At 41.1% G+C, this 23,595-nt stretch overlaps 1 protein-coding gene across 11 annotated transcripts in view; it reads left to right on the forward strand.

Annotated features, from left to right (window-relative positions):
* RIMS1 (regulating synaptic membrane exocytosis 1) overlaps positions 1 to 16,430 on the forward strand; it is a 467,913-nt gene extending 451,483 nt beyond the window's left edge. For all 11 annotated transcript variants that reach the window (XM_068551600.1, XM_068551589.1, XM_068551595.1 and 8 more), the window contains 5 exons: positions 5,901 to 6,039; positions 8,485 to 8,597; positions 12,014 to 12,115; positions 12,757 to 12,896; positions 14,151 to 16,430. In XM_068551600.1, the coding sequence (XP_068407701.1) occupies positions 5,901 to 6,039; positions 8,485 to 8,597; positions 12,014 to 12,115; positions 12,757 to 12,896; positions 14,151 to 14,369 (713 nt within the window). In that variant the 3' untranslated portion in view covers positions 14,370 to 16,430. The remainder of the gene's footprint in view (positions 1 to 5,900; positions 6,040 to 8,484; positions 8,598 to 12,013; positions 12,116 to 12,756; positions 12,897 to 14,150) is intronic.
* Positions 16,431 to 23,595: the final 7,165 nt, after the last annotated feature.

Genomic DNA, 23,595 nt, shown 5'->3' on the forward strand with positions numbered 1-23,595 from the left:
ATCCTAACCGAAAACCTAGACGCCCCTGATTGCTCCAGTTTTCCTGGACCAGAGCGCGCGCGGGCTGTCGGCTCCACCGCAGGACAAGCTCGAAGCCCCTCCTCGCGCATCTCTGCTGCCCCCCCAGCCGCGACCGCGACCCCCGTTTTCTCTCTCCTTAGGTAGGAAAGCTTCCCCGTCCCCTGCTTCTTCCACCCCTACTCCTGCAGTTCATTCCCACCCAGTAGCTCGAGGGGCCCTTGGAGAAGGCAGATCAGACCGTGACCCTCCCCTTGGTTTCCCATCACGGTCAGCGCGGAGTCCCCGCGGCCGCCCAGCGGGGCTGCTCCGCCAGCCTCTTCCCCGCCATCCTCTCCCCGCGCACGTCTCAGACCCGCCAGGGGAGGTCAGGCCCTCCTCAGGGTCTGCCTCTAGCTCCTCTGCCTGGAATATCCTTCCTTCAGACCCTTGCGCGGCGGCCTCCTTTTCTACAAGTGGCCTGCCCTGCCCAGCTGATCAAAAGGAATTCACTCGACTGAGACACGCTCTTCTTTATTGTTTTATGATGATTACCAGTATCTAAAATTATCATTTTTTAAACGATAACATATTATCTTTATTATATGTTATATTAATTTATGCTATCTCTTTTTTTTAATGAATTATTTATTTTATTTATTTATTTATTTTTGGCTGTGTTGGGTCTTCGTTTCTGCGCGAGGGCTTTCTCCAGTTGCGGCGAGCGGGGGCCACTCTTCATCGCGGTGCGCGGGCCTCTCACTGTCGCGGCCTCTCTTGTTGCGGACCACAGGCTCCAGACGCGCAGGCTCAGTAGTTGTGGCTCACGGGCCCAGTTGCTCCGCGGCATGTGGGATCTTCCCGGACCAGGGCTCGAACCGGTGTTCCCTGCATTGGCAGGCAGATTCTCAACCACTGCGCCACCAGGGAAGCCCTATCTTTATTTTTTAATTGAAGTATAGTTGATTTACCATATCATGTTAGTTTCAGGTGTACAGCAGAGTGACTCAGTTATACATCTATCTATCTATCTATCTACCTATCTATTCTTTTGCAGATTCTTTTCCATTATAGGTTATTACAAGATACTGAATAGAGTTCCCTGTGCTATACAATAGGTCCTTGGTGTTTATCTATTTTATATATAGTAGTGTGTATATGTTAATCCCAAACTCCTGATTTATCCCTCCCCCCTTCCCCCTTTGGCAACCCTAAGTTTGTTTTCTGTCTGTGAGTCTGTTTTTGTTTTGTAAATGAGTTCATTTGTATCTTTTTTCTCAGAGTCCACATGTAAGTGATATCATGTGATATTTGTCGAAAATTATCATGTTACCCGACCTGTTTCAGTTATTTATGGTATGTGATATCCTGTCTTATTACTGGTGTAGCTCCAACACCTAGAACGATGCCTGTTAGATTATAGGCCCTTGGTGCTTAATGAGTATTTATAGAATGAATTAATAAGTCAATAAGTTGTTTCTAAACTTAGCATCTCTAAATATGAAAAGTGAGAGTTCGTATCTAAATAGGACACATTTTGGAACATTCTGTGAGAGAAAATCTGCTCTTCCAAAGCATGTGTAAAATACTTACCCCCAATAATTGGATTTTACTAATTTTTGTGTGTTTGTGAATGTACAAGTTTTCTAATCCTTTTGTTCTTTGTATAGTACGTAGGACAGAAGTTTCAGGTCAAAGGTTTCATGACATCATCTGATAGCAAACTTCATGTCTTTATCTGGTTAATGATTCTTCAGTGGATACAAGTAATTATTAAATACTGGTGATATCTTTAACAGACATAACAGTATTTTCTAATATTTAACGGTTTAATACATTATACTGGTATTAAAAATGACATATGTAACATATTTATGCTATAATTATAGCCTAGAGAGATGAATACAAATAATTATATACACTTGTATAGAATATATGTGATTCTAACAATGTTTTCAAATGAACTTGTAAGCCCTTATGAAAATGTATACGTGAAAATATCTGTGTAGCTAAACGATTGCTCTGTTTGTAAAATTAATCAGATCAGACGCTGTGTGTTCCTAAACTGTGGTATAATGGAATGATCACAAGACTGTGGTTCAGAAAATCAGGTTTCTCATCCAGCTTCTGGGCTAACGAGGGCGATGGTGAACAAGCCTTTGTTCCCACTAGAATGTAAGCTCCATCAGGCAGAGGATCGTGTCGGTTGTGCTCACTGCTGTATCACCAGCATCCAGAAAAGGCAAGGACCAGTGCAAGTACTGGACAGATATTTGTTGCATGAATTATACTTCTCCAAATGTACAGTTTCCACATCTATAAAACAATGTTCCTTCCAACCCTTACATTCCGGATAATAAGAGAGCCCTTTGAATATAAATCAGACAGATTCATGGCTGGAATTGTTTACCCAGCTGTTACCGGGGCCTTTATGCAATTGTCTAGTGCATCAAAGCTCTTTGTGATGACTATTTATTAACATGAGTAAGACGAGAGATATCGGTCCATGATTGCCATCTTCAGAAGGACTAAAACAAAAACTTCAAAATTAAAAACTATTATTCAAATCTACCAAATTAAATAAGTATAAAAGAAAGTTCAATAACCAACCTCTTAAATGGTGGTTTTGCAAAGTGTGTAGCACTTACGTTTTGAAAGCTATGAAGGTTTAAAGCTGCTGTAAGGATTTGGAGACACCCTGTAGATACACCTTTCTTTGGGAAAACTTGATATCGCCCTTAAAAATACAAATTGGTAAAGAACTCTTCACTTTTAAATTTTTTCTTTTCATTCATTGAACAAATATGTCATGACAACCACGTGTAACAGGTGTTAGGAAATGCGGGAGAAGCCAGGCTCTGACAGCTCCTCCCCATCATTTGGATGGCCAGGCACACAGAACCTCCTGGCCGGACTCAGGATCAGCACCGGAAACACTGCAGAGGAAACCTGAGGACTGGGGGCTGCTGACCAGACAGCGGCCCCTCCTGACCGCCGTCACTCACAGCCTCCCCAGAACAGCCGCCAGGACCAAGCCAGCCAATGGGGGCCACCGTCCAGTCCCTTCACGTCCTCCAGACCGATGCTTGATGAGACCCTGACCCCCTTTTTAATAAAACCATTGCTGCTCTGTCCCCGACACTCTCCATCCCCCTTCTCCTGCCTATTTTTATCTGTAGCACAGATTACCAGGCCTCTTATATATATTTGTTGATGTGATCATTGCCTTGCTTGTATACACACACGTATGTAAGCTCCATGATGGCAGAAAATTTGTTACTCATCAGTGTATACCCAGCACCTAGAACAGTGTGGGACACCTGGTTGGTGCTTAGTAAATATTTGTTGGATGGATGGATGCATGCCTAGATGGATGCATGGATGGGTAAATAAATGAACAACTGAATGAACAGATACTCTAACCTGAACCCCTTGCAGCTGATTCTCTTAACTGTTTCTCTCCAGTTTTCAGTATTCCCCCCCATATAGATTTAAAATTTGCCCTCATTTTTCTAGCTCTCAACCTCATTATTTTCAATAGAATTTGGTGTTCTACCCTCGTTTATTGCCTCAGGCTGCCTGGAGTAAACATTTTTCATGATTCTAGTTGGCTCACTTGAGTAATACACCCTGGGAGCTTGCCCCTTCCCCTCAGCCGGGGTGCAGCCAATATGCACGCAGGGATGGAACATTGCTCTACACGGTGACTTCATACAGGAACTACATCTAAGAAGGAGGCACAGGATACACATAAATAAACACCCAAACTAAGCTAAACAGCCCCCAGAGTGGCCAAAGGTGAAGTCCCTGCCTTGAGTAAGTGTACAGATTCTACAATGACAAGTCCAGTGGGCAACACAGAGACCAGAAAGAGGACAGGTGGAGAGTCCAGAGCCATAGGTGAGAAAATGGGTACATCCACGGGAAGGTTGGTAGGAGCACAAATTGCTACAAGGTTTCTAAATGGCAAGTTAGAGACAGTTAATAAGATCAGACAGATTCCTCCCCTTTCACTAGCATTTCAATTTCTAAAAATTTAATCTATAAAAACTCCTGTAACAACTGGAAACATCCCAAATGCTCATCAGCAAAGAGATGGTTTAATTGTGATACCACATAACCATACAATGAAACAGTACAATCTTCAAAAAGAATATAGACCTGTTTGTATTGTATTGTAATTGTGTTAAGTGGGATGAGAAAATGCCCTTTCTTATGAGAGCTGTGGTTCGCACCACTGTTCTAGACACTAAGGATAACGGTGAGGAATATTCCCCACGTCCCCCTCCTTGTAGAAATTAAATTCAAATTGGTGAAACAACAACAAACAAACCAATAAAGCTTTACTAGCAGATGGAACAGCGTCATGAAGAACTATAAAGCGTGGCAAGGGGATAAAGAGTGACGAGAGTCAGAAAAAGCCTCTCTGCGGAGGTGATGTTGGAGCAGAGCCCTGAATAAACAAGAAAATCAGAAGGACAGACTGAGGGCAAAGGGCCCCGAAGCAGCATGCTTGGGGTGTCCAAGCAAATGCAAGGAAGGCAGAGTTGAGGGGAGGGCAGTGACCACGTGGGATGGGGGGAGGGAAGGTCTGAAAGGCAGCCAGGGACCCGATCGAATATGCATTTTGGAGCCGTGATAACAGTTTGGATTTTCTTTTAATTTTGATTGATAAACCATCAGAAGATCTTGAGCAAGAGAGTGACATATTCCAATTTACTCAGCACGGCTGATACATAGAGAATATTCCACATTGAGTCCATAGGGTATAACCCATGACATCTTTTATTAGACAACTTACAAAAGTGTTGCATTGACCCAAAATGAGAGGAAAACGTTCAGTTTTCATACAGTTGATTTAGGAATGTTTTTAGGCATCTTCTTCACAGGGGTTTTATGAGGATTGAAAAGGTTATGTGTATACACACATGTATGTATTTTATGTATGTGGTTATGTACATAGAGCATTTTTCATATATTATTCATGGGTATTAAATGATACTATGTGAAAATAAAATGGAAAGAAAATGAGAAATGCGTATAGAATGTGTAGGTAGAAAAAGCATGGCAGGTTGTAAAAGTCTAACAGTTTGTCTAACCTTTCGATATGGCTCGAATCAAATAAATGTTTTAGAATTCCATATCCTTGCTATGAATAGTATACTGGCTAGTGCATTTCAAAGGGGCTCAAGAAAGTTGCTCTGAACTTAGAGTTTATCAAGGAAATAATCAGCCAGTATGATTCACAGTGCAAAAAGAGACTCAGCCCAAAACTGCGGTCAGAAGGCTACAGCTGGGTCGAAAGGCCATGCATAGCTGGGAAGCCTGGAATTAAGATAGTACCTGTTCTGCCTACATAGGTAACCTCTGTGTCATGTCAGATGAGATCATCTATGTTACGGTGTTGCAAAAATCATTAAATAAAGTGCTGCTTTTTTTTTCTTTGTGAGGATTGCAGATACCTGGCAGTACCAACACAGCGGTATTTTTCACGCTGAGTTCCAAGTGCCTCTTCTCCTTTAAGGGACATGGTCCATCCATTTAGGTTTGTCCCTATGCAGTTGGAGCATCCCAGATTAGGAGAAACCTGTTAGGTTCCACAGAAGAGTTCACCGCAAAATCCAGTTTTTCACTGAAGTTGACAACTTCAGCAGCAGTAATACAAGGAGTGCGTTTTGGCTCATTGGGATACAGGCAGCTGGTCTACCTTCCGCCGCTACCCCCTTGGCCAAAGCATCCTTTGGCAAAGAGATTTAATTAATCAGAGTATTCTCTTAGACACTACTTTTCTGTGTAGATTTTTAATTATATGCATAATTAACTATCGTACTTGCAGAATCAATCGATATTCAGGGGGAATCGTCTGAAACAAACTTAGAGTTTCTTTCACTCTCTCCTGTCAGAGTCAGGCCACAAGAAGTTAAAAAGCACCATCCAGAGAAGCACAGAGACGGGAATGGCAGCCGAGATGAGAAAGATGGTGAGGCAGCCGAGCCGGGAGTCTACGGATGGCAGCATCAACAGTTACAGCTCCGAGGGAAAGTAAGTGGCCTCTGCACATCCGCGTGGCCCGGGGCCAAGGGTCCTGTAGTCACAGGGCAGATAACAAGGTCCCCAGGGTGATCCTGCAGCTTCTTTACACAGCCAGGAGGTCAACCATCCACTTGAAAACAGCCTGACCTCTCTGGATACACACACACACACATGGACACACCTCTGCACCTGGTCACACAGACATTTCAAAGGGATGAAGAAATTGACGGGTGAACGTGAATAAACTGACTTCTATCATCCAGAAAATCTCAGAATAGTCCATGACCAGATGCTTATTGTAGAAATGCCACATTTAATGGATTCTTTCTTATGGTAAATTCATTGTCTGGCCCAGTTACCAAAATCTGAATTAAAACTTAGAAGTGTGGAACTAAGTGCCCATATTCCTACTTTTCTCCAAACTATTTTGGGCTCTAAGTTGTTGTAAGGCTAACGTTCTCATAATAACAACTTAAAATTTCTTGCTTTTAAAGCATCACGAACTCATTTTTACCTTAGGAAAAAGAGCCCAGGAGCTATCTGCTTCATTGATTTTCCGATTAAAGAATTTTAGTTAATCCTGAAATTAATTAATTATGAAAAAATACAACCAGATTTTTGTTTTGGTTACTTGACATGATTTTTACCATTTCATATAGATCTTGCACAAAACCTGCATTTTCCTATGCTTGAGAATTTTTCTGGTAAAATTGAACTTTTACTAAGGTGATAGACAACAAGTAATTAGTATCCTACAGTGGGTTACTTGGGGATTGACCGTGTACAAGTTTTCCGTAATTATTTATTACCATTCAAATATCTTTTACCAATCTAATATTAACAATTTATTTTATTTTCCTGGCATTTTTCTATTCTGTTCAGAAAATGAAGTAAATTCTGCCAAGTTAATGTTCATGATATGCTTTCCCATTCCTAAAACTAGTGAATCCCTTTATTTGCTCCAATGAGTGATATGCATACTCCCAGCAAGATACAGCCAAGAACAAAAATCAGCAGGCATGATGTTATGTAGTTAAACTTGCTGACAAAATACCAATATTTGCTGAAGTATTAGGAAGCAATCTGCAAATAGAAAACTAGAGACACTATTTTCGGATATAAAAATTAACAAATCTAGATTGGGATTGACATATACACACTACTGTATATGGAATAGATAACTAATAAGAACCTACAGTATAGCACAGGGAACTCTACTCAATACTCTGTAATGGCCTATATGGGAAAAGAATCTTAAAAAGAGTGGATATATGTATATGTATAACTGATTCACTTTGCTGTGCACCTGAAACTAACACAACATTGTAAATCACCTCTACTCCAATAAAAATTTTTTAAAAAGTAAAAATTAACAAGCCTAATAATATTTACCTCCACCATGAATAAGCCACTTAACCTCTCATAGATTTATTTTATCGTCTCTGGATGGGATAATAATTAATACCCTATCTAATTCCTTTGATTGTGAAGAAATAATATGTGTGAAAGCACACTGGAAACAATCAATCCTGATAGAAACCTGTTTATTCCAAAAAATACTTATTGAAGTCCAACTATGTAACAAGCCTGGTTCTTGTTACCCAGGAGATGTCAGTAAACAAGAGCACAGTCCCTGCTCTGGGAGAGCCTGTAGCCTGGGGCTTCAGGCAGTCCTGGTGTGGTGAGAAATAGACGTACGTTAACCAATTCATTTCCATTTGAATTAAATAAAAATCTCAGGTAATATGAAATTTTAATTCTTTCAGAAATGAAGAAATTAAACATTTTGATTTGTAAATAAGAACTTGTACTATACTATAATATATATTCAAGAAATTATTAGCCATTTCTTAACATTTAGCGTTAATGTTACTTAATACTGATGAACAATTATTTATGTATTAGTTCATGACATAAAATTTTGCGCCTTGTATCTTACGTCAGTGATACATTTATGTAGGGATTTGTATTTGTAAAGTGTGCAGAAAACTTACTACATTGAAAACTATAACTGAGCCCTCCTGAATAGAACATCAGGTCTTTTTTTAAACTTTTTATTTTTTATTGGAGTATAGTTGATTAACAATGTTGTGTTAGTTTCAGGTGAACTTATGGTTACCAGGAGGGAAGCCCGGGAGGGATAACTGGAAGTTTGGGATTGACATGTACACATTGCTATATTTAAAATGGATAACCAACAAGGACCTACTGTGTAGCACAGGGAACTCTGCTCAATATTATGTAACAACATCAGGTCTTAAATTGATCGTTTAGACCTTTTCGCCATCAGTGCTGAGCTTCATGGGCTTGGTTCAGAGGAAATGCAAAGAATCAGTAAGTAAACCGATTGCCTAAGTACTGTTTGATTCATGATCAGAACTCGTCATCTAATGGAAACTAATGAAAAGAATTCTAGAAGATCTAATGTCTTGATTATTGTCCTTTTGCTAATAGCTTAATATTTCCTGGAGTGAGACTAGGAGCGGATAGTCAATTCAGTGATTTTCTCGACGGACTGGGACCAGCCCAGCTTGTTGGCCGCCAAACCCTCGCCACCCCTGCAATGGGTAAGAATAATTTTTTTCTGTAGGAAAACTGATGTTTCATGGTTGATAAGATCATTTAAAGTAGCATAATAAAAAAATAATAATAAAAAAATAAAGTAACATAATAGTAATACAAGCGAGACGCAAGATTTTAGCTCAGGTGTTGCTGGTTTCAAATGACTATTCTAATTTCTAATGCATTTTTCTAACTTGAGATATGCAAAATGACTAAAGTTAGTCATTTATCTCTGAATTAGCAAAATTCTGTTAAGATAGAGAGTCTACAGTAAATCCAAATGTAGGAGAAGGGTAGAATTTTATAGCACGGAAAAAACGATGGATTATTCAATAAAGGAGATTGGCGTAAGTGTCTAGCTATGCAAAAAAATATTAATGAAATTACCTCCCTACTTCAGAACTTAAAAAAATAATGTTTTGGGGGCTTCCCTGGTTGTGCAGTGGTTGAGAATCTGCCTGCCAATGCAGGGGACACAGGTTCAAGCCCTGGTCTGAGAAGATTCCACATGTCGTGGAGCAACTAAGCCCGTGCACCATAACTACTGAGCCTGTGCTCTAGAGGCCGCAAGCCACAACTACTGAAGCCCGCGCGCCTAGAGCCCGTGCTCTGCAACAAGAGAAGCCACAACAATGAGAAGCCAGCGCACCACAACGAGGAGTAGCCCCTGCTCGCCACAACTAGAGAAAGCCCGCGTGCAGCAATGAAGACCCAACGCAGCCGAAAACAAATTAATTAATTAATTAATTTTTAAAAAATTGGATTCAATTGTAAAGGAGAAACGGGGTGGAGAAAGACACTGGAAAATACTGAAAATCACTTAAGTTAATGTTTCTATACTCTTGGAGTGGGAAAGAACTTCCAGGCCAAAGCCAGATAAACTTCTACTAGCAAAATATGCCATATATAAAGTTTAAAAAGAGGATAAATGGAGAAAATTATATGCAACATGTGAAATAGATGTTTCCTGAAGGACATGAGATTCCAGCTTGAAAGAACCCATAGAGTAGTCAGCAAAATGCATGAGAATAGGTCAACACAAAGACATCATCGTGAGATTTTACAGCACCAGCGGTTGATAGAATACCCCACAAGTTTCCTAAGAGGAAAAATTATTTTATGCGGACTATCAAAAATCTGCTTCTCATTGGACTCTTCAATAATAATACTGGAATCCAGAAGATGAGCGTTGCCTTCAAAATTCTGAGTAACAATTGATTTCCAACGAAGACTAAAATAGCCAGTCAAATCATCAAGTAAGTATGAGGCTAGAATAAATACATATTCAGATGGGAATGGTCTCAAAACATTTTCCTTATACCCAACATTGCTCGGAAAGCTATTGGAGGATATACTTCAACAAAATGAACTAAGTGAATGAAAAAATTTTGAACTACAAAAGAGGAATATGACCTCCAGTAAATAAATGCTTCCACACAAGAGAGAAATGGGTGGGATACCCAGGACGGTAGTGAAGGAAAATGTAATAAAACAGCTGCAACGGGCCTTATAAGCAACCTGTCCAAGCTGTATCAATAGCATGTCAGATTCGTAAGACAAAATCTATTGAATACCTAATGTGCTTGATTTTATGGAAGAGATAAACAACCAGGAGAGAGTAAGGGGTGGAATCAGTGATACATCCATAAGAATGTCAGCAAGGGCTTTTTAAAAGACACTTAGTGGGTGTAGGGAAAAAGAAGAGTGTCCAAGAAATGAGAAGTAATCGTGGTACTCCAGTTCACTCGGCTACAAATAATGTTGCCTAATCATAATATAAATATTAATATTGGGAGAAGAGGATGACAGAAAATGTCAAGTATATGGTGGGAGTAGGAAGCAGTGAGAGAGAGCAAAATTGGGGGTCAATAATGATATCTAAAACTGAAGAAAAAAAGGAAAATATATGTATGGTATTTAGAGATAAGGATGCAAATGCCAAAAAGTAAAAAATAAATCAGTTAAAATACTGAGAATTTTGAAAACAGTGACCTTTGGAAGGCAAGAGGTTGAGAGAAAGGCCGGGAATATTTTATACTAATAACAAGTCTTAGAGAACAGTTTGACTCTTTAAACTATGTGTGTATGTGATTAAAACAAAAGCAAAAACCCAAGAGTCCAGGAGCTAAGGTCTGAAACAGAATTATTATAAACAATAAACGATAAACTAATAAACAATCCAGAACCACAACATTGATCAATGGACCAGGCAAGTAAAAGGAATTCACAACTGAGGAAGTAGAGATGATTCAACCAACTAAAAATAACTTAGAAATAATTATATTTAATATTTTCAGGGATAAAGTATCGTATCATTCAGAAAAAGTTGAGCATCTTATAAAAATAGGTAAAGGACATGAACAGGCAATACAAAAGAAGGAATAAAAACTGAAAATATTTAGAAATATGTTCAACCTCCCTAATAATCAAAGAAATGCTAATTATAACTTTTTGACTGTCAGATTGGCAAAAAGTAGGCATGTTGCTCATAACAGTATTAGTGGGCTGTGGGAAATGGGAAAGACAGATTCTTCTGGTCACAGTACAAACTGGCACAACCTTTCTGAAGGATGTTGGCAATACACATGGCATTTTTAAATGTCCATTCAATTAGACCTAACAATTTAAAATCTGGGAATTTATGCTCAAGAAATAATTGACCAAGGGTGCAAAAATTCTTTATAAAGCTGTTCATTCTAATGCTGTTTATGATGACAGCAATGTAGATAACCTATATTTCCATCCAGAGGGATCTGGTTAAATAAGTAATGACATGCCCATTCAGTGGTTCATACAGTCAATAAATTGAGGATGTATGGTCATGATGGATAGATAGATAGATAGATACACATATAGTTAGAGAGATAGAGATGGATAGATTGATACATAGATATAAATAGTGATAGAGAGATAAGGAAAAAAGGAAGGAAGGAAGGAAAGAAGGGAGGGAGGGAGGGAGGAAGGAAGGAAGGGAGGAAAGGAAGGGAAGAAGGAGAAGAGAATGAATGAACTTGTGAAATTGCTAGGATATTTACCAAAACATTAATGGAGGTTTTCTCTAGATAATGGAAACACAGATAATTGTACTTTTTATTAAGAAGTATTATATAATAGATGACATAAAGGATAAGAAATCTTATTAGAGTACAAGAATCACTTAAATACTTCAGTATTGTTGCAGTTAAGTAATTTATATACTAGTATGAGACTCTCATAAGTTAGATTAGCACCAGAAAAATGAAGAGAAACATTTCAAAACCTGATTTGGAGGTAGGAAAAGAAAATGGTGTAAGGGAGCTCAAAATATTGGTTATTTATGAAGATCATGAAGGTAATAATTTGGAGTCTCTTATGGACCTCTATTTTTTTAACTGCATGTGACTGCAAAGAAGCTGAAACATTTTGCTTCCTCCACTCACAGGTGATATACAAATTGGAATGGAGGATAAAAAGGGCCAATTAGAAGTTGAAGTGATTAGAGCACGAAGCCTCACGCAAAAGCCTGGTTCCAAATCCACGCCTGGTAAGGAGCGATGTTACTGTTTGGACAAGAGAGTCTTACAGGGGCAAAAACTCAAAACATTTGCTGCATTTGAATTTCACATGCTCTATTTTGCATTATCTGATTGACTAACAAGGCAGCTTTTCTATGTTCTTTGATTGTGGATCAAAGAAAAGCGGATCATAAAAGTGGATCTGGGTTTTCCTTGCACAATTATTCTGTCAGGAAGTATTAGGAAGAGTCTTGTTGTATTAAGACAAAGTTTAGTTAGGATGGCTTCTTAGCTATGTCAGTTATTTATTTTTCTGCCCATTTATAAATGCGGGATAAAAATTCAGTTCTAATCACAAAAAGGATGAGCTTTTAGATATAAAATGAGCTTTAAGATATAAACCTGTTTCGTATTGCCAGCCATAAACCAAGTCAGTCAGAATCTTATGATAACTTTGCATGCATTTACTTCAAAAGAGGAAAATGGCTTTAGTGGTAACATATGAGTTTTAAGGGATAGAATTTATGGAGCACTGAAAAGTTTAAATGGTTTAAATAATCAATGGGAAACTTTCAACAAGCATCTCTATTTGTCTAAGGAAGCATTCTCTAATAAAAACAATTTAACTTGAAGGATTAACTTCTTATCTGTTAATGTTACCTTTGTTCAGCTCCATATGTCAAAGTGTATCTTTTGGAGAATGGGGCCTGCATAGCCAAAAAGAAGACAAGAATCGCACGAAAGACCCTTGACCCCTTGTATCAACAGTCCCTGGTTTTTGACGAAAGTCCACAGGGTAAAGTCCTTCAGGTCAGTAATAGATGGTTTGACTTTTTACACTGTAACAGGCCCATTATCCATATCAACATTGAAGAGGTGGTCCAACAGGAAGAGAATAAAGTCCAAATTGTTCATTTACAATATACGTAATATATAGTATCAAAATATCTTTTGGTTCTAATGGAAAACAAGATTTTAATTTTCACTCTCCTTTTCTTCTTTCTCTCCATCCTCTCCTTTTACTTTGGCTCTATTTCCCACCCATTTCCTCTCCTAGATAGATAGATAAATAGATGATAGATAGATAGATAATTGATAGATAGATAGATAATCAGGGCAACCGATGCTAATACTAGTTTATTGAGCCAGACATGGGATTCAAAGAGGAAGAAAAGAAAGGACCAGCAAACATTCAGGACGGGTTGAATGTCAGGTGCATTGTTAAGTGCTTCCTTGTCTAAATGTTTTGACCATGATTATTCCCATTTTAAAGATTATGTCTGAGGATCACAGGGATTAAATAATTTGGCAAGGTTACTCAGGAAATTGAAAAGGCAAGATTCACCATCCCTGCCTGTGTAAAGCAGTTGAGTGAGCTCATTTGGGAACCTCCCCTGGGGATTAAAGGGTTGGAAACAGAACCTGGCGCAAGTGTAATGGAAATCTTACCTGACACCAAAAGGAGACAGAAGGTGGTAATTGTCAGTGAGCTCACTGATTTATTAACGTTCTGATCAAGTCAAAACTGTCAGGCAAGTCCTCAAGGGCACCAGCTTACAATTATTGTTCAACTTGCCCCTTCACTAACAAGTCTATAATATAAAAGAAATTTAATGAATATTCTCATCCTTTGTACATACTGCACCATCCACGCACGCCATGGTACAGGGAGTTGGGTTGTTTCGCCCTCCTAGCTTGCACACATTTTCATTTGTATATCTCTGTGGCCCTGCACTTTGCTTACTAGATCGTAGTTGCTAAAGACAGTTTTGAATTTATATATACATAAATGTGTGTATTTATTTTTAACATGGTTTATGTAGACAATACCCTCATTGACTAGGGAAACGTGATTTGCGTTCCATCACATCTAAAAATCCTGGTGAAGTGTCTCTCGGAGTACCTGAAGGATAGTACCTTTTTATTATTATACCTCCTTGGTCTTAGTTATATTCATTTCCCCCGCTTCCCTCACTGGCTCACTTTTACAGAATAGTTTGTTTTCAACTGTTCACACATGAAGGAGAGAAGCTCAGGCTTTACTGCAGTTGTCTGTCTCTGCAGGTGATTGTCTGGGGAGACTACGGCAGGATGGACCACAAATGCTTCATGGGCGTGGCCCAGATCTTGTTGGAGGAACTGGATCTTTCCAGCATGGTCATCGGCTGGTACAAGCTGTTCCCCCCGTCATCACTGGTTGAACCCACGCTCACCCCCCTGACCCGCCGGGCTTCCCAGTCATCTCTGGAAAGTTCCACCGGGCCCCCCTGCATCCGGTCCTAATGAACTCACACCAGTAAGACTCTACCTTCAGGATAATAATCTGAACCAGATATTTCATGATCGAAAGAATGGTTGGAGACAGACAATCAACTTGCGTTTTGCCGGTAGTCGTGTTTCAATAATATGTCCCTATCGTTGTTTAAAACCTGGCTTCACATGACAGAACAAGGCAGTTGTCAAATACAGGAAGTTAATGTGCTAGTGAGAATCACTGATGCTTCTGACAAATGAGAGAGGGGAAACTACAAATTCACACACACATACACACACACACACATCCCAAATTGAACTGGAAACTCTCACTCTGTGACAAGCTGTATTTTACCTGTTTTTTGCACAAACCACAAGCAGTGTTATTTCCCTGGGGTTGACAAGTTTTGTTTCTTTGTGTGTTGTTTGTTGATTTCGGTTTCTTGATTTGTTTTGTTTCGGTTTGGTTTTCACTGTATTTGTTATTTCCACTCGTTTTTGGCTGTGGCATGACAGACAGGCCTCGTGATATTTACAGAGACCCTTCCTTTCTTTTTCCAAAAGCACCAAAAAAAAAAGGGCTGAAGCAGTCTCTGTAGCATCTCCGCAGAGTGTGTACAACAAGACAAGATGAGGCCAATGCAGGGTTTCACTAGCTTTCGCTTTATAATCCTTCCAGGTCTTATGTGTCTTATGGTCTTACCCAGAAAACAAAAAGTTATCTTCCAAAAACAAATAACCACAGAATCACTTTTTTTGAGTGAAGCGCATATCTGTTTGCATTCTAAAAGATTAATTTATGTTTTCCACTGTTTTGGATGGAATACTTTTACAGAACCGAGTCTGCAGCTAGTGCTGGGAACTAAACTGACAGCATCATGGTACCTTGGAAACACTCCTGGTAATGCCTTTTCCTTCCTGACATCCAAAAAAAAAAAAAAAGCAAAACAAGTATACGCTCATGTGTACAAACCATATGTTTGACTTCCCAAAATGGTGACTAGAAATGGATTTGAGCCTCAGACACTTTGAGCAATGCCCCAGCTCCTCAGCCATGTCTCAGTGTAGACACACCACCTGTTCTGGAAAGAGCAAGGTATGGGCTGTTAATATGCCACTGGAAATTCCAGTCAAAATATTCTGCACTAAACTAATGTTTTTTATCCAATTTTAATTTACATTTCTTTGAGATTGATGCAAGCACAAAGCTTGATTTTTTTAATGCAGAGTATCTTACTTCTGGGGGGCGGGAAATGAAACAAAGTCCAATTTCAATTTGCATTTTCTTCATCTGAGTTTTTCTCGGCCTTGAATTCCCTTGTGACCTTCTGTATATGTGCTACCAACTGCAGGCTCTGCAGGTGCATTGAGATCTTCTCCCTCCTTTTATGGGTCCCTCCACTTTTGTGATTTCACAGATAGAGCAGCATGACTTGGAACTGTTCAAAGCTGCATGCACGTTTTGTAAAAAAAAAAAAAAAAAAAGAAAAAGACAATAAAGAAAGAGAAAGCAAAGAAAAGAAACAAAGGTTATTTAATAATGTATGTTAGTTCCACATAGGCCAGCTTGTATGTTGCATGTACTTGTACAGTTTGCTTGTTAATTACTCTACTGAAATAACCAAGAAATCTAAGCCATCCATTTTTTGTTACAGACATTTTGCAGGTTTCAGCCAGACTCAGTCTGTGAGTCAGGGGTGAAATGTCTATAGATGGACTTTATTTTTTACCCTCTGGAAAACGTGATGTAGTATGGACCAAATTCCTTCTAATAAATATTTTGGTGTAGATTCCTCCTGTGGGGCTGTAACACATGTAGACACTGTGTACACATAGATTTTAATCCATAGACATACTGCCTGCACCAAGTGAATTATTTATTATTTACACACGCCAGAACGACCTGCCCATCGTTCCCAGGGCACAGATTGACCACTGGTCACCATGCTGAGCAGGAAGGACTGAAGCATTGGTGTACTTCTACTAGATTCCGTTCTGTCTTAGTGGCCAACAATCAACTGATTCTAATTGGGTAGTATCTTTCTATTTTGACCACTTGTCTTAACACTCCCCTGTGCTTTTAAATGAACTTCCAACTCATGTATGTAAACATGTTTAATAAAATTTACTTTTCATGTCAGTCGGCAGCCATCTGTGTTCTGTGTTTTGCCAGATATTCATTGTGGGTTCTGCGGGGCAAGATGGGAGCCAGATTACAGGAAGGGAGGTGGGGTTTGTCACCTGCTGGGGGCACTTGACTTGTCACCACACCATTTGTGTCTTAATCTCCGGCCCAAAGGGTACTTTGCATCACGTACAAGTTTTCACTTTGTCAGCACATGACTATACTTCTGAAAAGTGGCATTATTAAAAACAATAAATCTCAGTAAGAATCAAATGGAAGGTTGTTTTTCTGCTGCTGTTTAAGTGTGCTGTTGTCCAATTGCGGAATCATTTCAAGTACGATGCAACATGTCAAAAATATTAATTCCTGCATCTCTCGTGGAAGTGTCTGGTTCCTCTTTCCGTCGGTTCCTTCTGGACCCCTGACCGATTTGTAGAACTTTGCCTTAGAGTTGGTCAACTTAACCAACCAAGCAATTAATTAAATCGTCTTCAACAGAATCTTAGGGAAAAAAATATATCTTCAAAGATAATAGATGAGTCTCCAAAAGTAGTATGTTAAAGAAAAACTATTGGCTTTCTTAATTTAATTTCATGATATTTTCTTTTCTTCCCCCAAAATGCGTTCATATATGATGCTAAACCTGGCCTCTGTATACCTACACCTAATTAAATCTCAGAGACAGAGTTTTGAGTGAAAGAGGAAAGAATAGCTTTATTGCTTTGCCAGGCAAAGGGGAACACAGTGTGCTAATGCCCCCAAAACTGTGTGTCCTGCCCTGGAGTGGGTAGTGAGTGGTCAAGGAGCAGGGCATGATCAGCTCATGAACATTCTTTTGATTGGTTGGTGGTGAGGTAATCGGGAGTCGGCATCATTAACCTTCTGGTTCCAACTGGTCTGGGGACTACGTGCTTATGGGCAGCATGCTGTTAACTTCTCCCATCTGTTGGGGGTTTTGGTATCTGCAAAACTGCCCAAAGACATTGTTATGTGTATCCCTTGAGGGGAACCAGGACCCTGCCCCAAGGTTGCACTATTGTTTCCTGACTACTCCTCCTCCCGTGTCTCTGCATCCACTCCCTTCCCTGATTAGCAACTGTTTGAACCTGCCCGTTGGAACTCAGGGAAGGTTCTGGAGGCTGAATGAAGCCTATTTCCTGTAATCAAGAAATGGGGGACACAGGAAGGCTTGTGTGCCCGGAAAGGCTTTTGTGCCTAGGGTCCTGCGCGGTTTCATATATTTCATCACCATCATCCTCACAACACTTGGTGATCACTGATTTCATGTTGCATTGCTGTAAAGTAACTGTTGTGATCTAGTCGCCACATTCTAGGAGACCTTAAGTTTTTATAGACCACACGGGCTTTAGCTTTGTAAAGCAGAGTAAACACAACTAAATCGAAATCAAATTTGAGACAATCAGTTGTTTAAAGTTTTTTAAACAGTTGACTGAATTTTACCCTATCAAGTCAGCCATTTGTTTGGTCTAAAAGTCGTGGAATTATCTGTGAGGCTGGGTCAACAGGAGACAAAAATAGCTTATCAGTTCATTGTACAACACACTGTCAGAGCGGAGCTTTTAACGCACCGGCAGTCAGACGGCACAGGCTGGAGGCCGGCAGGGGCTGCCACCGAAAGAGAAGGCAGCTGAAGGCGGCTCGAGGATTCTTCTGTCTGGACAGGCACAGAAGCAGAAACTGCTCTGCACATCACACAGGTTTGCACGGCGTTATGATTTCAGGGCCTGCATGATGGAGAGGAAGTAACCGGAAGGACAGTCATTTTGCTAAATCCTCAGGGTTTCTTGCCGACTCTGACAACTTAATTTCTGGAAATCCCAGCCCGAGATATGTGATCTGATTTTACTTAACCAACAGTATTAAGGACTTTGTTGTGTACTAGACATTACGTAAGTACTTGGGATATAAAAATAAAAACAAAAAACAAAATGGGCCCTGTCTTAAAGGACCCCCCTGTCTACTAAGAGTGATCATTACCTAAAGAAATAATTACAATGACATATATTTGATTTGCATACAAAGGGCTACGGGATTCCAGTTAATTCTCACAATAGCCCTATGAGTTAAGTATTCTTACGACCCCTATGTCACATAAAGGATCTGCAGCGTGGACCTGTAGCTAAGGTGCAGGTCAAAGTTTGCAGTGCGGGTCTAGTGATGGAGCCGGAATAGGCACCATGGTCTGCTGACTCAACACTAGGCATCCTGCCTACGTGCTCACAGCTGAGCTCGACCTTCAAGAGCAGAGAGTCCACTAGATGGGAAAGGACGGCAACCCAAACCATTCTCCCACCTCAAGGCGGGAGTGAAGGAATGAACAGAGGTGTGTTTGGCTGAGCCCCAAACTCATCCTTGGGTTCCAAGGCAACATTGTCTTGGGTACCCTCCCCAACTGTCCCCAGGCCCAATGCAGCGACTGTACCCTTCAGTTCTGCATCAGTCACAAAAATCTGCATCTTGGGGTTGAATTCCGGCCCATGGAGCTGTTGGGTCCTCCCAGACTCAGTCCACACACCCTCTAAGCCATTTGCTCCAAAGGAGATTCCATGGTCATCAGCTAGGTGTAGAGTGCCCTCTCTTCAGAGGCAGCCAGTGGTCATCTGTCCACTGTGCAGCCCCATGCCCAACCTGTGCTGCCACCCTGAGTCTCCTCGGGAACCTCTCAACAGGGCACAACAAACAAGTCTTCACATCTGTGAAAACCAGAGGGGAGCAAGTCACGGCCACCATGTAATGACATTTTTAGTAATTGGTCCCATGCAGGTTACTCTAAGCTCATAGCTTGGGACAAAGTCTTAGGAGTCGTGTGTGGTTTGTTTTAACTGCCACAAAGAGATGCCCTGGGGTCACTGTGTCCAATTACTGCTCAAATTTTTTCCTTCATCCCATCAGCTCCCAAAATGTGAAATGTTAGCCCACACACACCCACCATGGGTGTATGTGAGACGATCTCTGATAACGTGGGTTAGGTCTTCGCTACTAAGAGAACCCTTCACTACTATATAGACCCTCCAGTTTATCCCACCCTCCCTTCATCACCAAACTTCAAAAACGGTCTTTTCGGTCCTTCTTCCAATACCTCATCTTCTGCTCATTCATGACCCCGATGTAAGGCTGCCACATCAAAATACAAGCTACCTACGTTAATTTGAATTTCAGATAAAGAATGACTAATTAGAGCTAAATATCATTTTTTAATTAGTTTTTGTTTATCAGAAACTCAAAGTCAACTCGGGGGGCTTCCTTGGTGGCACAGTGGCTAAGAATCCGCCTGCCAATTCAGGGGACATGGGTTCGAGCCCTGGTCCGGGAAGATCTCACATGCTGTAGAGCAGCTAAGCCCGTGCGCCACAACTACTGAGCCAGCGCTCTAGAGCCCGTGAGCCATAACTACTGAGCCCGCGAGCCACAACTACTGAAGCCCGCACGCTCTAGGGCCTGTGCTCTGCAACAAGAGAAGCCACCGCGATGAGAAGCCTGTGCACTGCAACGAAGAGTAGCCCTCTCTCATCGCAACTAGAGAAAGCCAACGCGCAGCAACGAAGACCCAACACAGCCATAAATAAATAATAAATAAATAAATTTATTTTAAAAAAGTCAACTTAGCATCCTATATTTTTATTTGCTAAATCTGGCAAGTCTACCTCTATTGCTGGGTGGTTTGTGCCCCCACCACTTTGCTGAAATGCTCTCCTAAATGATACCTAACCACAAACACATCCAACAGCCTTTCCTCAGGGTAGGTATTGACCCTCTCTGCATCTACTACTGAAGACTTCCTTCTTGGAAGGAAGTCTCATTGTCCTAGTTCTCCAACTTGAAGACTGGATTTTCTGTCCGACTTCTCACTCCTCCTGAAAGGATCACACACTCAGACCTGCCGTCGTGTTTTTTCCAGCCCCTCACAGTAGAGAAGGATGAGAAGAAACATCTTTGGGCTACTGACATGGGCTTGACCAGATGACTTGCTTCTTTTTATAAAATTTATTTTATTGAAGTATAGTTGATTTACACTGTTGTGTTAATTTCTGCTGTATAACAAAGTGATTGAGTTATATATATATATGTGTGTATATATATACACACACACATAGTAGTTGTGGCTCACGGGCTCAGTCGTTGTTGCACACGGGCTTAGTTGCTCTGTGGCATGTGGGATCTTCCCGGACCAGGGATCGAACCCGTGTCTCCTGCATTGGCAGGCACATTTTAACCACTGTGCCACCAGGGAAATCCCAGGGTATCTCTTTAATGACTCAGTATCACAAACTGAACACATCTCAAGCAAAAATGTGATCATATACCACTAAAGTCATGCTATTTCTGTTGGGCATCACCTTTTCCAGGTTTCTGATATTTGATTTAGTCTTGATATTGGTGGTACAGGGAGTGAGAAATAATTAATGAATAAAGTCCATGAGGAGTTGGAAGAGGATGGGGTCTATGTACACCTTATCCACTCAACAAATTTTTACTGAGCATTTTCTACCAGGTACCTTTCCAAGTAACCAACCACGTGACGTTAAAGAAAATGAAACAGAGCCCTGACCTAAAGGAACCTATAGTCTAAGGGGGAACTAAGATAGTAATCAAATAATAGCTCACATATAAAATGGCAAATTATAATTAATGCTATAAAGGAAAACTATATAAAATATAAATATAAAAATGCATAAAATGGTGTAAAAATATGAAATGGGTATCTTGCCCATTCTTGTGGCTAGACTGTGAAGGCTTTCAAGGAGAAGCAAAGTTTCAGTTGAGACCCACACAGAGGAAGGAATGAGATGTTCTAGGCAGAGGAAGTGTGTGCAGAAGTCAGAGACAGGAGAGAACCTGGCACATTCTGCGAACGGAAGGAGGACCCTGTGAGTGAAATGCAGAGAAGAGGAGGCTGCCAGGTGGGCAGGGCAGGTCATGCAGAGTTCCCTTCAGCCTCGTGGAAAACCCAGAGGGGTTTATAAGGCTTGCCACAGAGCTGCCTTAATTAACACCATACGCCTATCTGACCTCATGCTTGGTGCTCGACACATTTAGGTAAATGTATTAGTTGGGGTAGGGTAACTACGGTAAAGAGTAGACCCCAAATGTACGACAGAAATTTACCCCTTCCTGGGCAGCAGTACTGGGAGAGTGAACAGGTGACCACAGGGTTTGGGGACCCAGGTTGGTGGACGCCCAGGAATTTTGTACACGGGACCTTGAAGGCTCCCTGGAAATTGGCCCGCTGCGCAATGTGAGTGGGAAAAGCCATGGGAGAGTGCATGAAGGTCTGAAGGGGCACACGGCTTCTAATTCTATTCCATCCGCTAGAATTCGGTCACACGGCCTCACCCAATTGCAGGAGAGGCTGTGAGTGACGGGAAATAGAAGAGCAAGGGCTTCGATGAGCAGCTCAAGGGCTCTGTCCCAGTGAATGAGTGAATACACGGAGGTCAAAGCAGACTCTGTACCCACACTAGAGTCTGTGGGTTTGAGCTCTTTCCTTTTGGTTTCGGCAGCATGACTGGCCCACTTGGCACAGTTAGAAGACGTCCTGAGGACAGGACGACCATCCTATGACACACACGTCATCTGTTTGAGAAACACCCAGCTTGGGAATTACTGGTCCCAAGACAGTCTCTCTTTCCTTCAACAGGATCCAAGCAATGGGATCCACATTTAACCAGGTGGTCAGTATTTTCAGCTGTTCTGGTAAGTTCTGTTCTTTAGGAATAAGCTTTCTTGGGCAAAGGCAGGTTGCTTGGGCCCAGTGGGTACTGGGCCAAGCAGCACGTGAGGATGACCTAACCCACTGCAGACGGACCACTGCCTGGAACCAGCAGTCGGCTCACTACCCTTCATGCAAACACCATCCCAGTTGCCTCCTAACTGAGATGTGAAACAGGCTAAGGTCCTGGGTCAGAATGCTTTGGGATGGAATGATTGATAGAAAGCTGAAAAGGCATATAGCAAAAAAGGGGATCTGCAGACTCACATGGGTGAAAAGTCTACATGTTGATCTGGTTTCCGGCACAGGCTGGAGTTAGTGTATAAGAGATACACCAGAAACTGGTCTCCAACTCCTAATGGTGATTCCTCTCTGCTGGCTTCATGCTCAGATAGGCACTTCCAAGGTACAGCAGCTTATGGCAGTCCCAGACTCACAAATCATAGCTTAGCAACCTCAGAGAATAAAGCACATGGGATGGGATGTCTCCCCATCATCCCAGCAAAATGCCAGGCTTGACCCTTGTGGACCAACTTGAGTCATTGCCTGACACTGAGCCAATATCTCTGGCCAAGGAGATGAAACACAGATGGACAGGCTTGCATCAGGAGTCCCACCCAGAATCCAGAGACTCTGACGGTCCACCCAACTACACGGTGCCCGAGGCCAATCCAGATACTATTTAAGGAGAAAGATGCTGGAAAGTCCTGTCTGCTCTAGACCCGTTCTTTCTCTTCTCTCAAAACCTGGGGCAGTTGGGACAAGAGTTCTCAAGGCCAACCACACCAGGTCACACCCACCTCTCTCTCCAAGGACACCCATCTTTCCCCATCTTCCAAATTAAGGAGTCCTTGTCTGGTACCTTGAATATTCTAAGATGCCCAGCTAGAATTTTGATGGATATGCCATTGTAAAAATATCAATAGCAATTGATTTATTTTTATTTATACAAGAACTTCTAAGACTAAGTTAATAATTTCCTTTGTTCCCACATCTGGGAATGCCTGAAACTGGGGAAGCTGCCCTCACCACAAAGTTGTATTAAGAGTGGAATAACTAAACATACTAAAGAACATATCTGTTCAATGGAATAATGACGCCACCTGGAATGACACCACCAGTTTCCAGGTTCATAGCATTATTTTGGAGATTGAGATAAGTAGTAAATATTAAATTCTTAGGACCAAATCTGAATTCATAGTAAATAGCCAATAAATGTTAGCAGTTATAACTATTATGCATCCTTTCACCAAAGTCACCACTGTTTTCTTTCCCCAACCCTGGACCAGGCCCAGTCTGGACTTCTTGGAGATGCTGGATCCTGTTTCCTTTTCCTCTCCAGGTGCTTTATTCCTGCACTGATTTCCCAATCATATGTCTCCACAAGACACAGCCACGGC

The sequence above is a fragment of the Eschrichtius robustus genome, chromosome 9, assembly GCF_028021215.1.
Source record: "Eschrichtius robustus isolate mEscRob2 chromosome 9, mEscRob2.pri, whole genome shotgun sequence".
Taxonomy (NCBI): Eukaryota; Metazoa; Chordata; class Mammalia; order Artiodactyla; family Eschrichtiidae; genus Eschrichtius; species Eschrichtius robustus.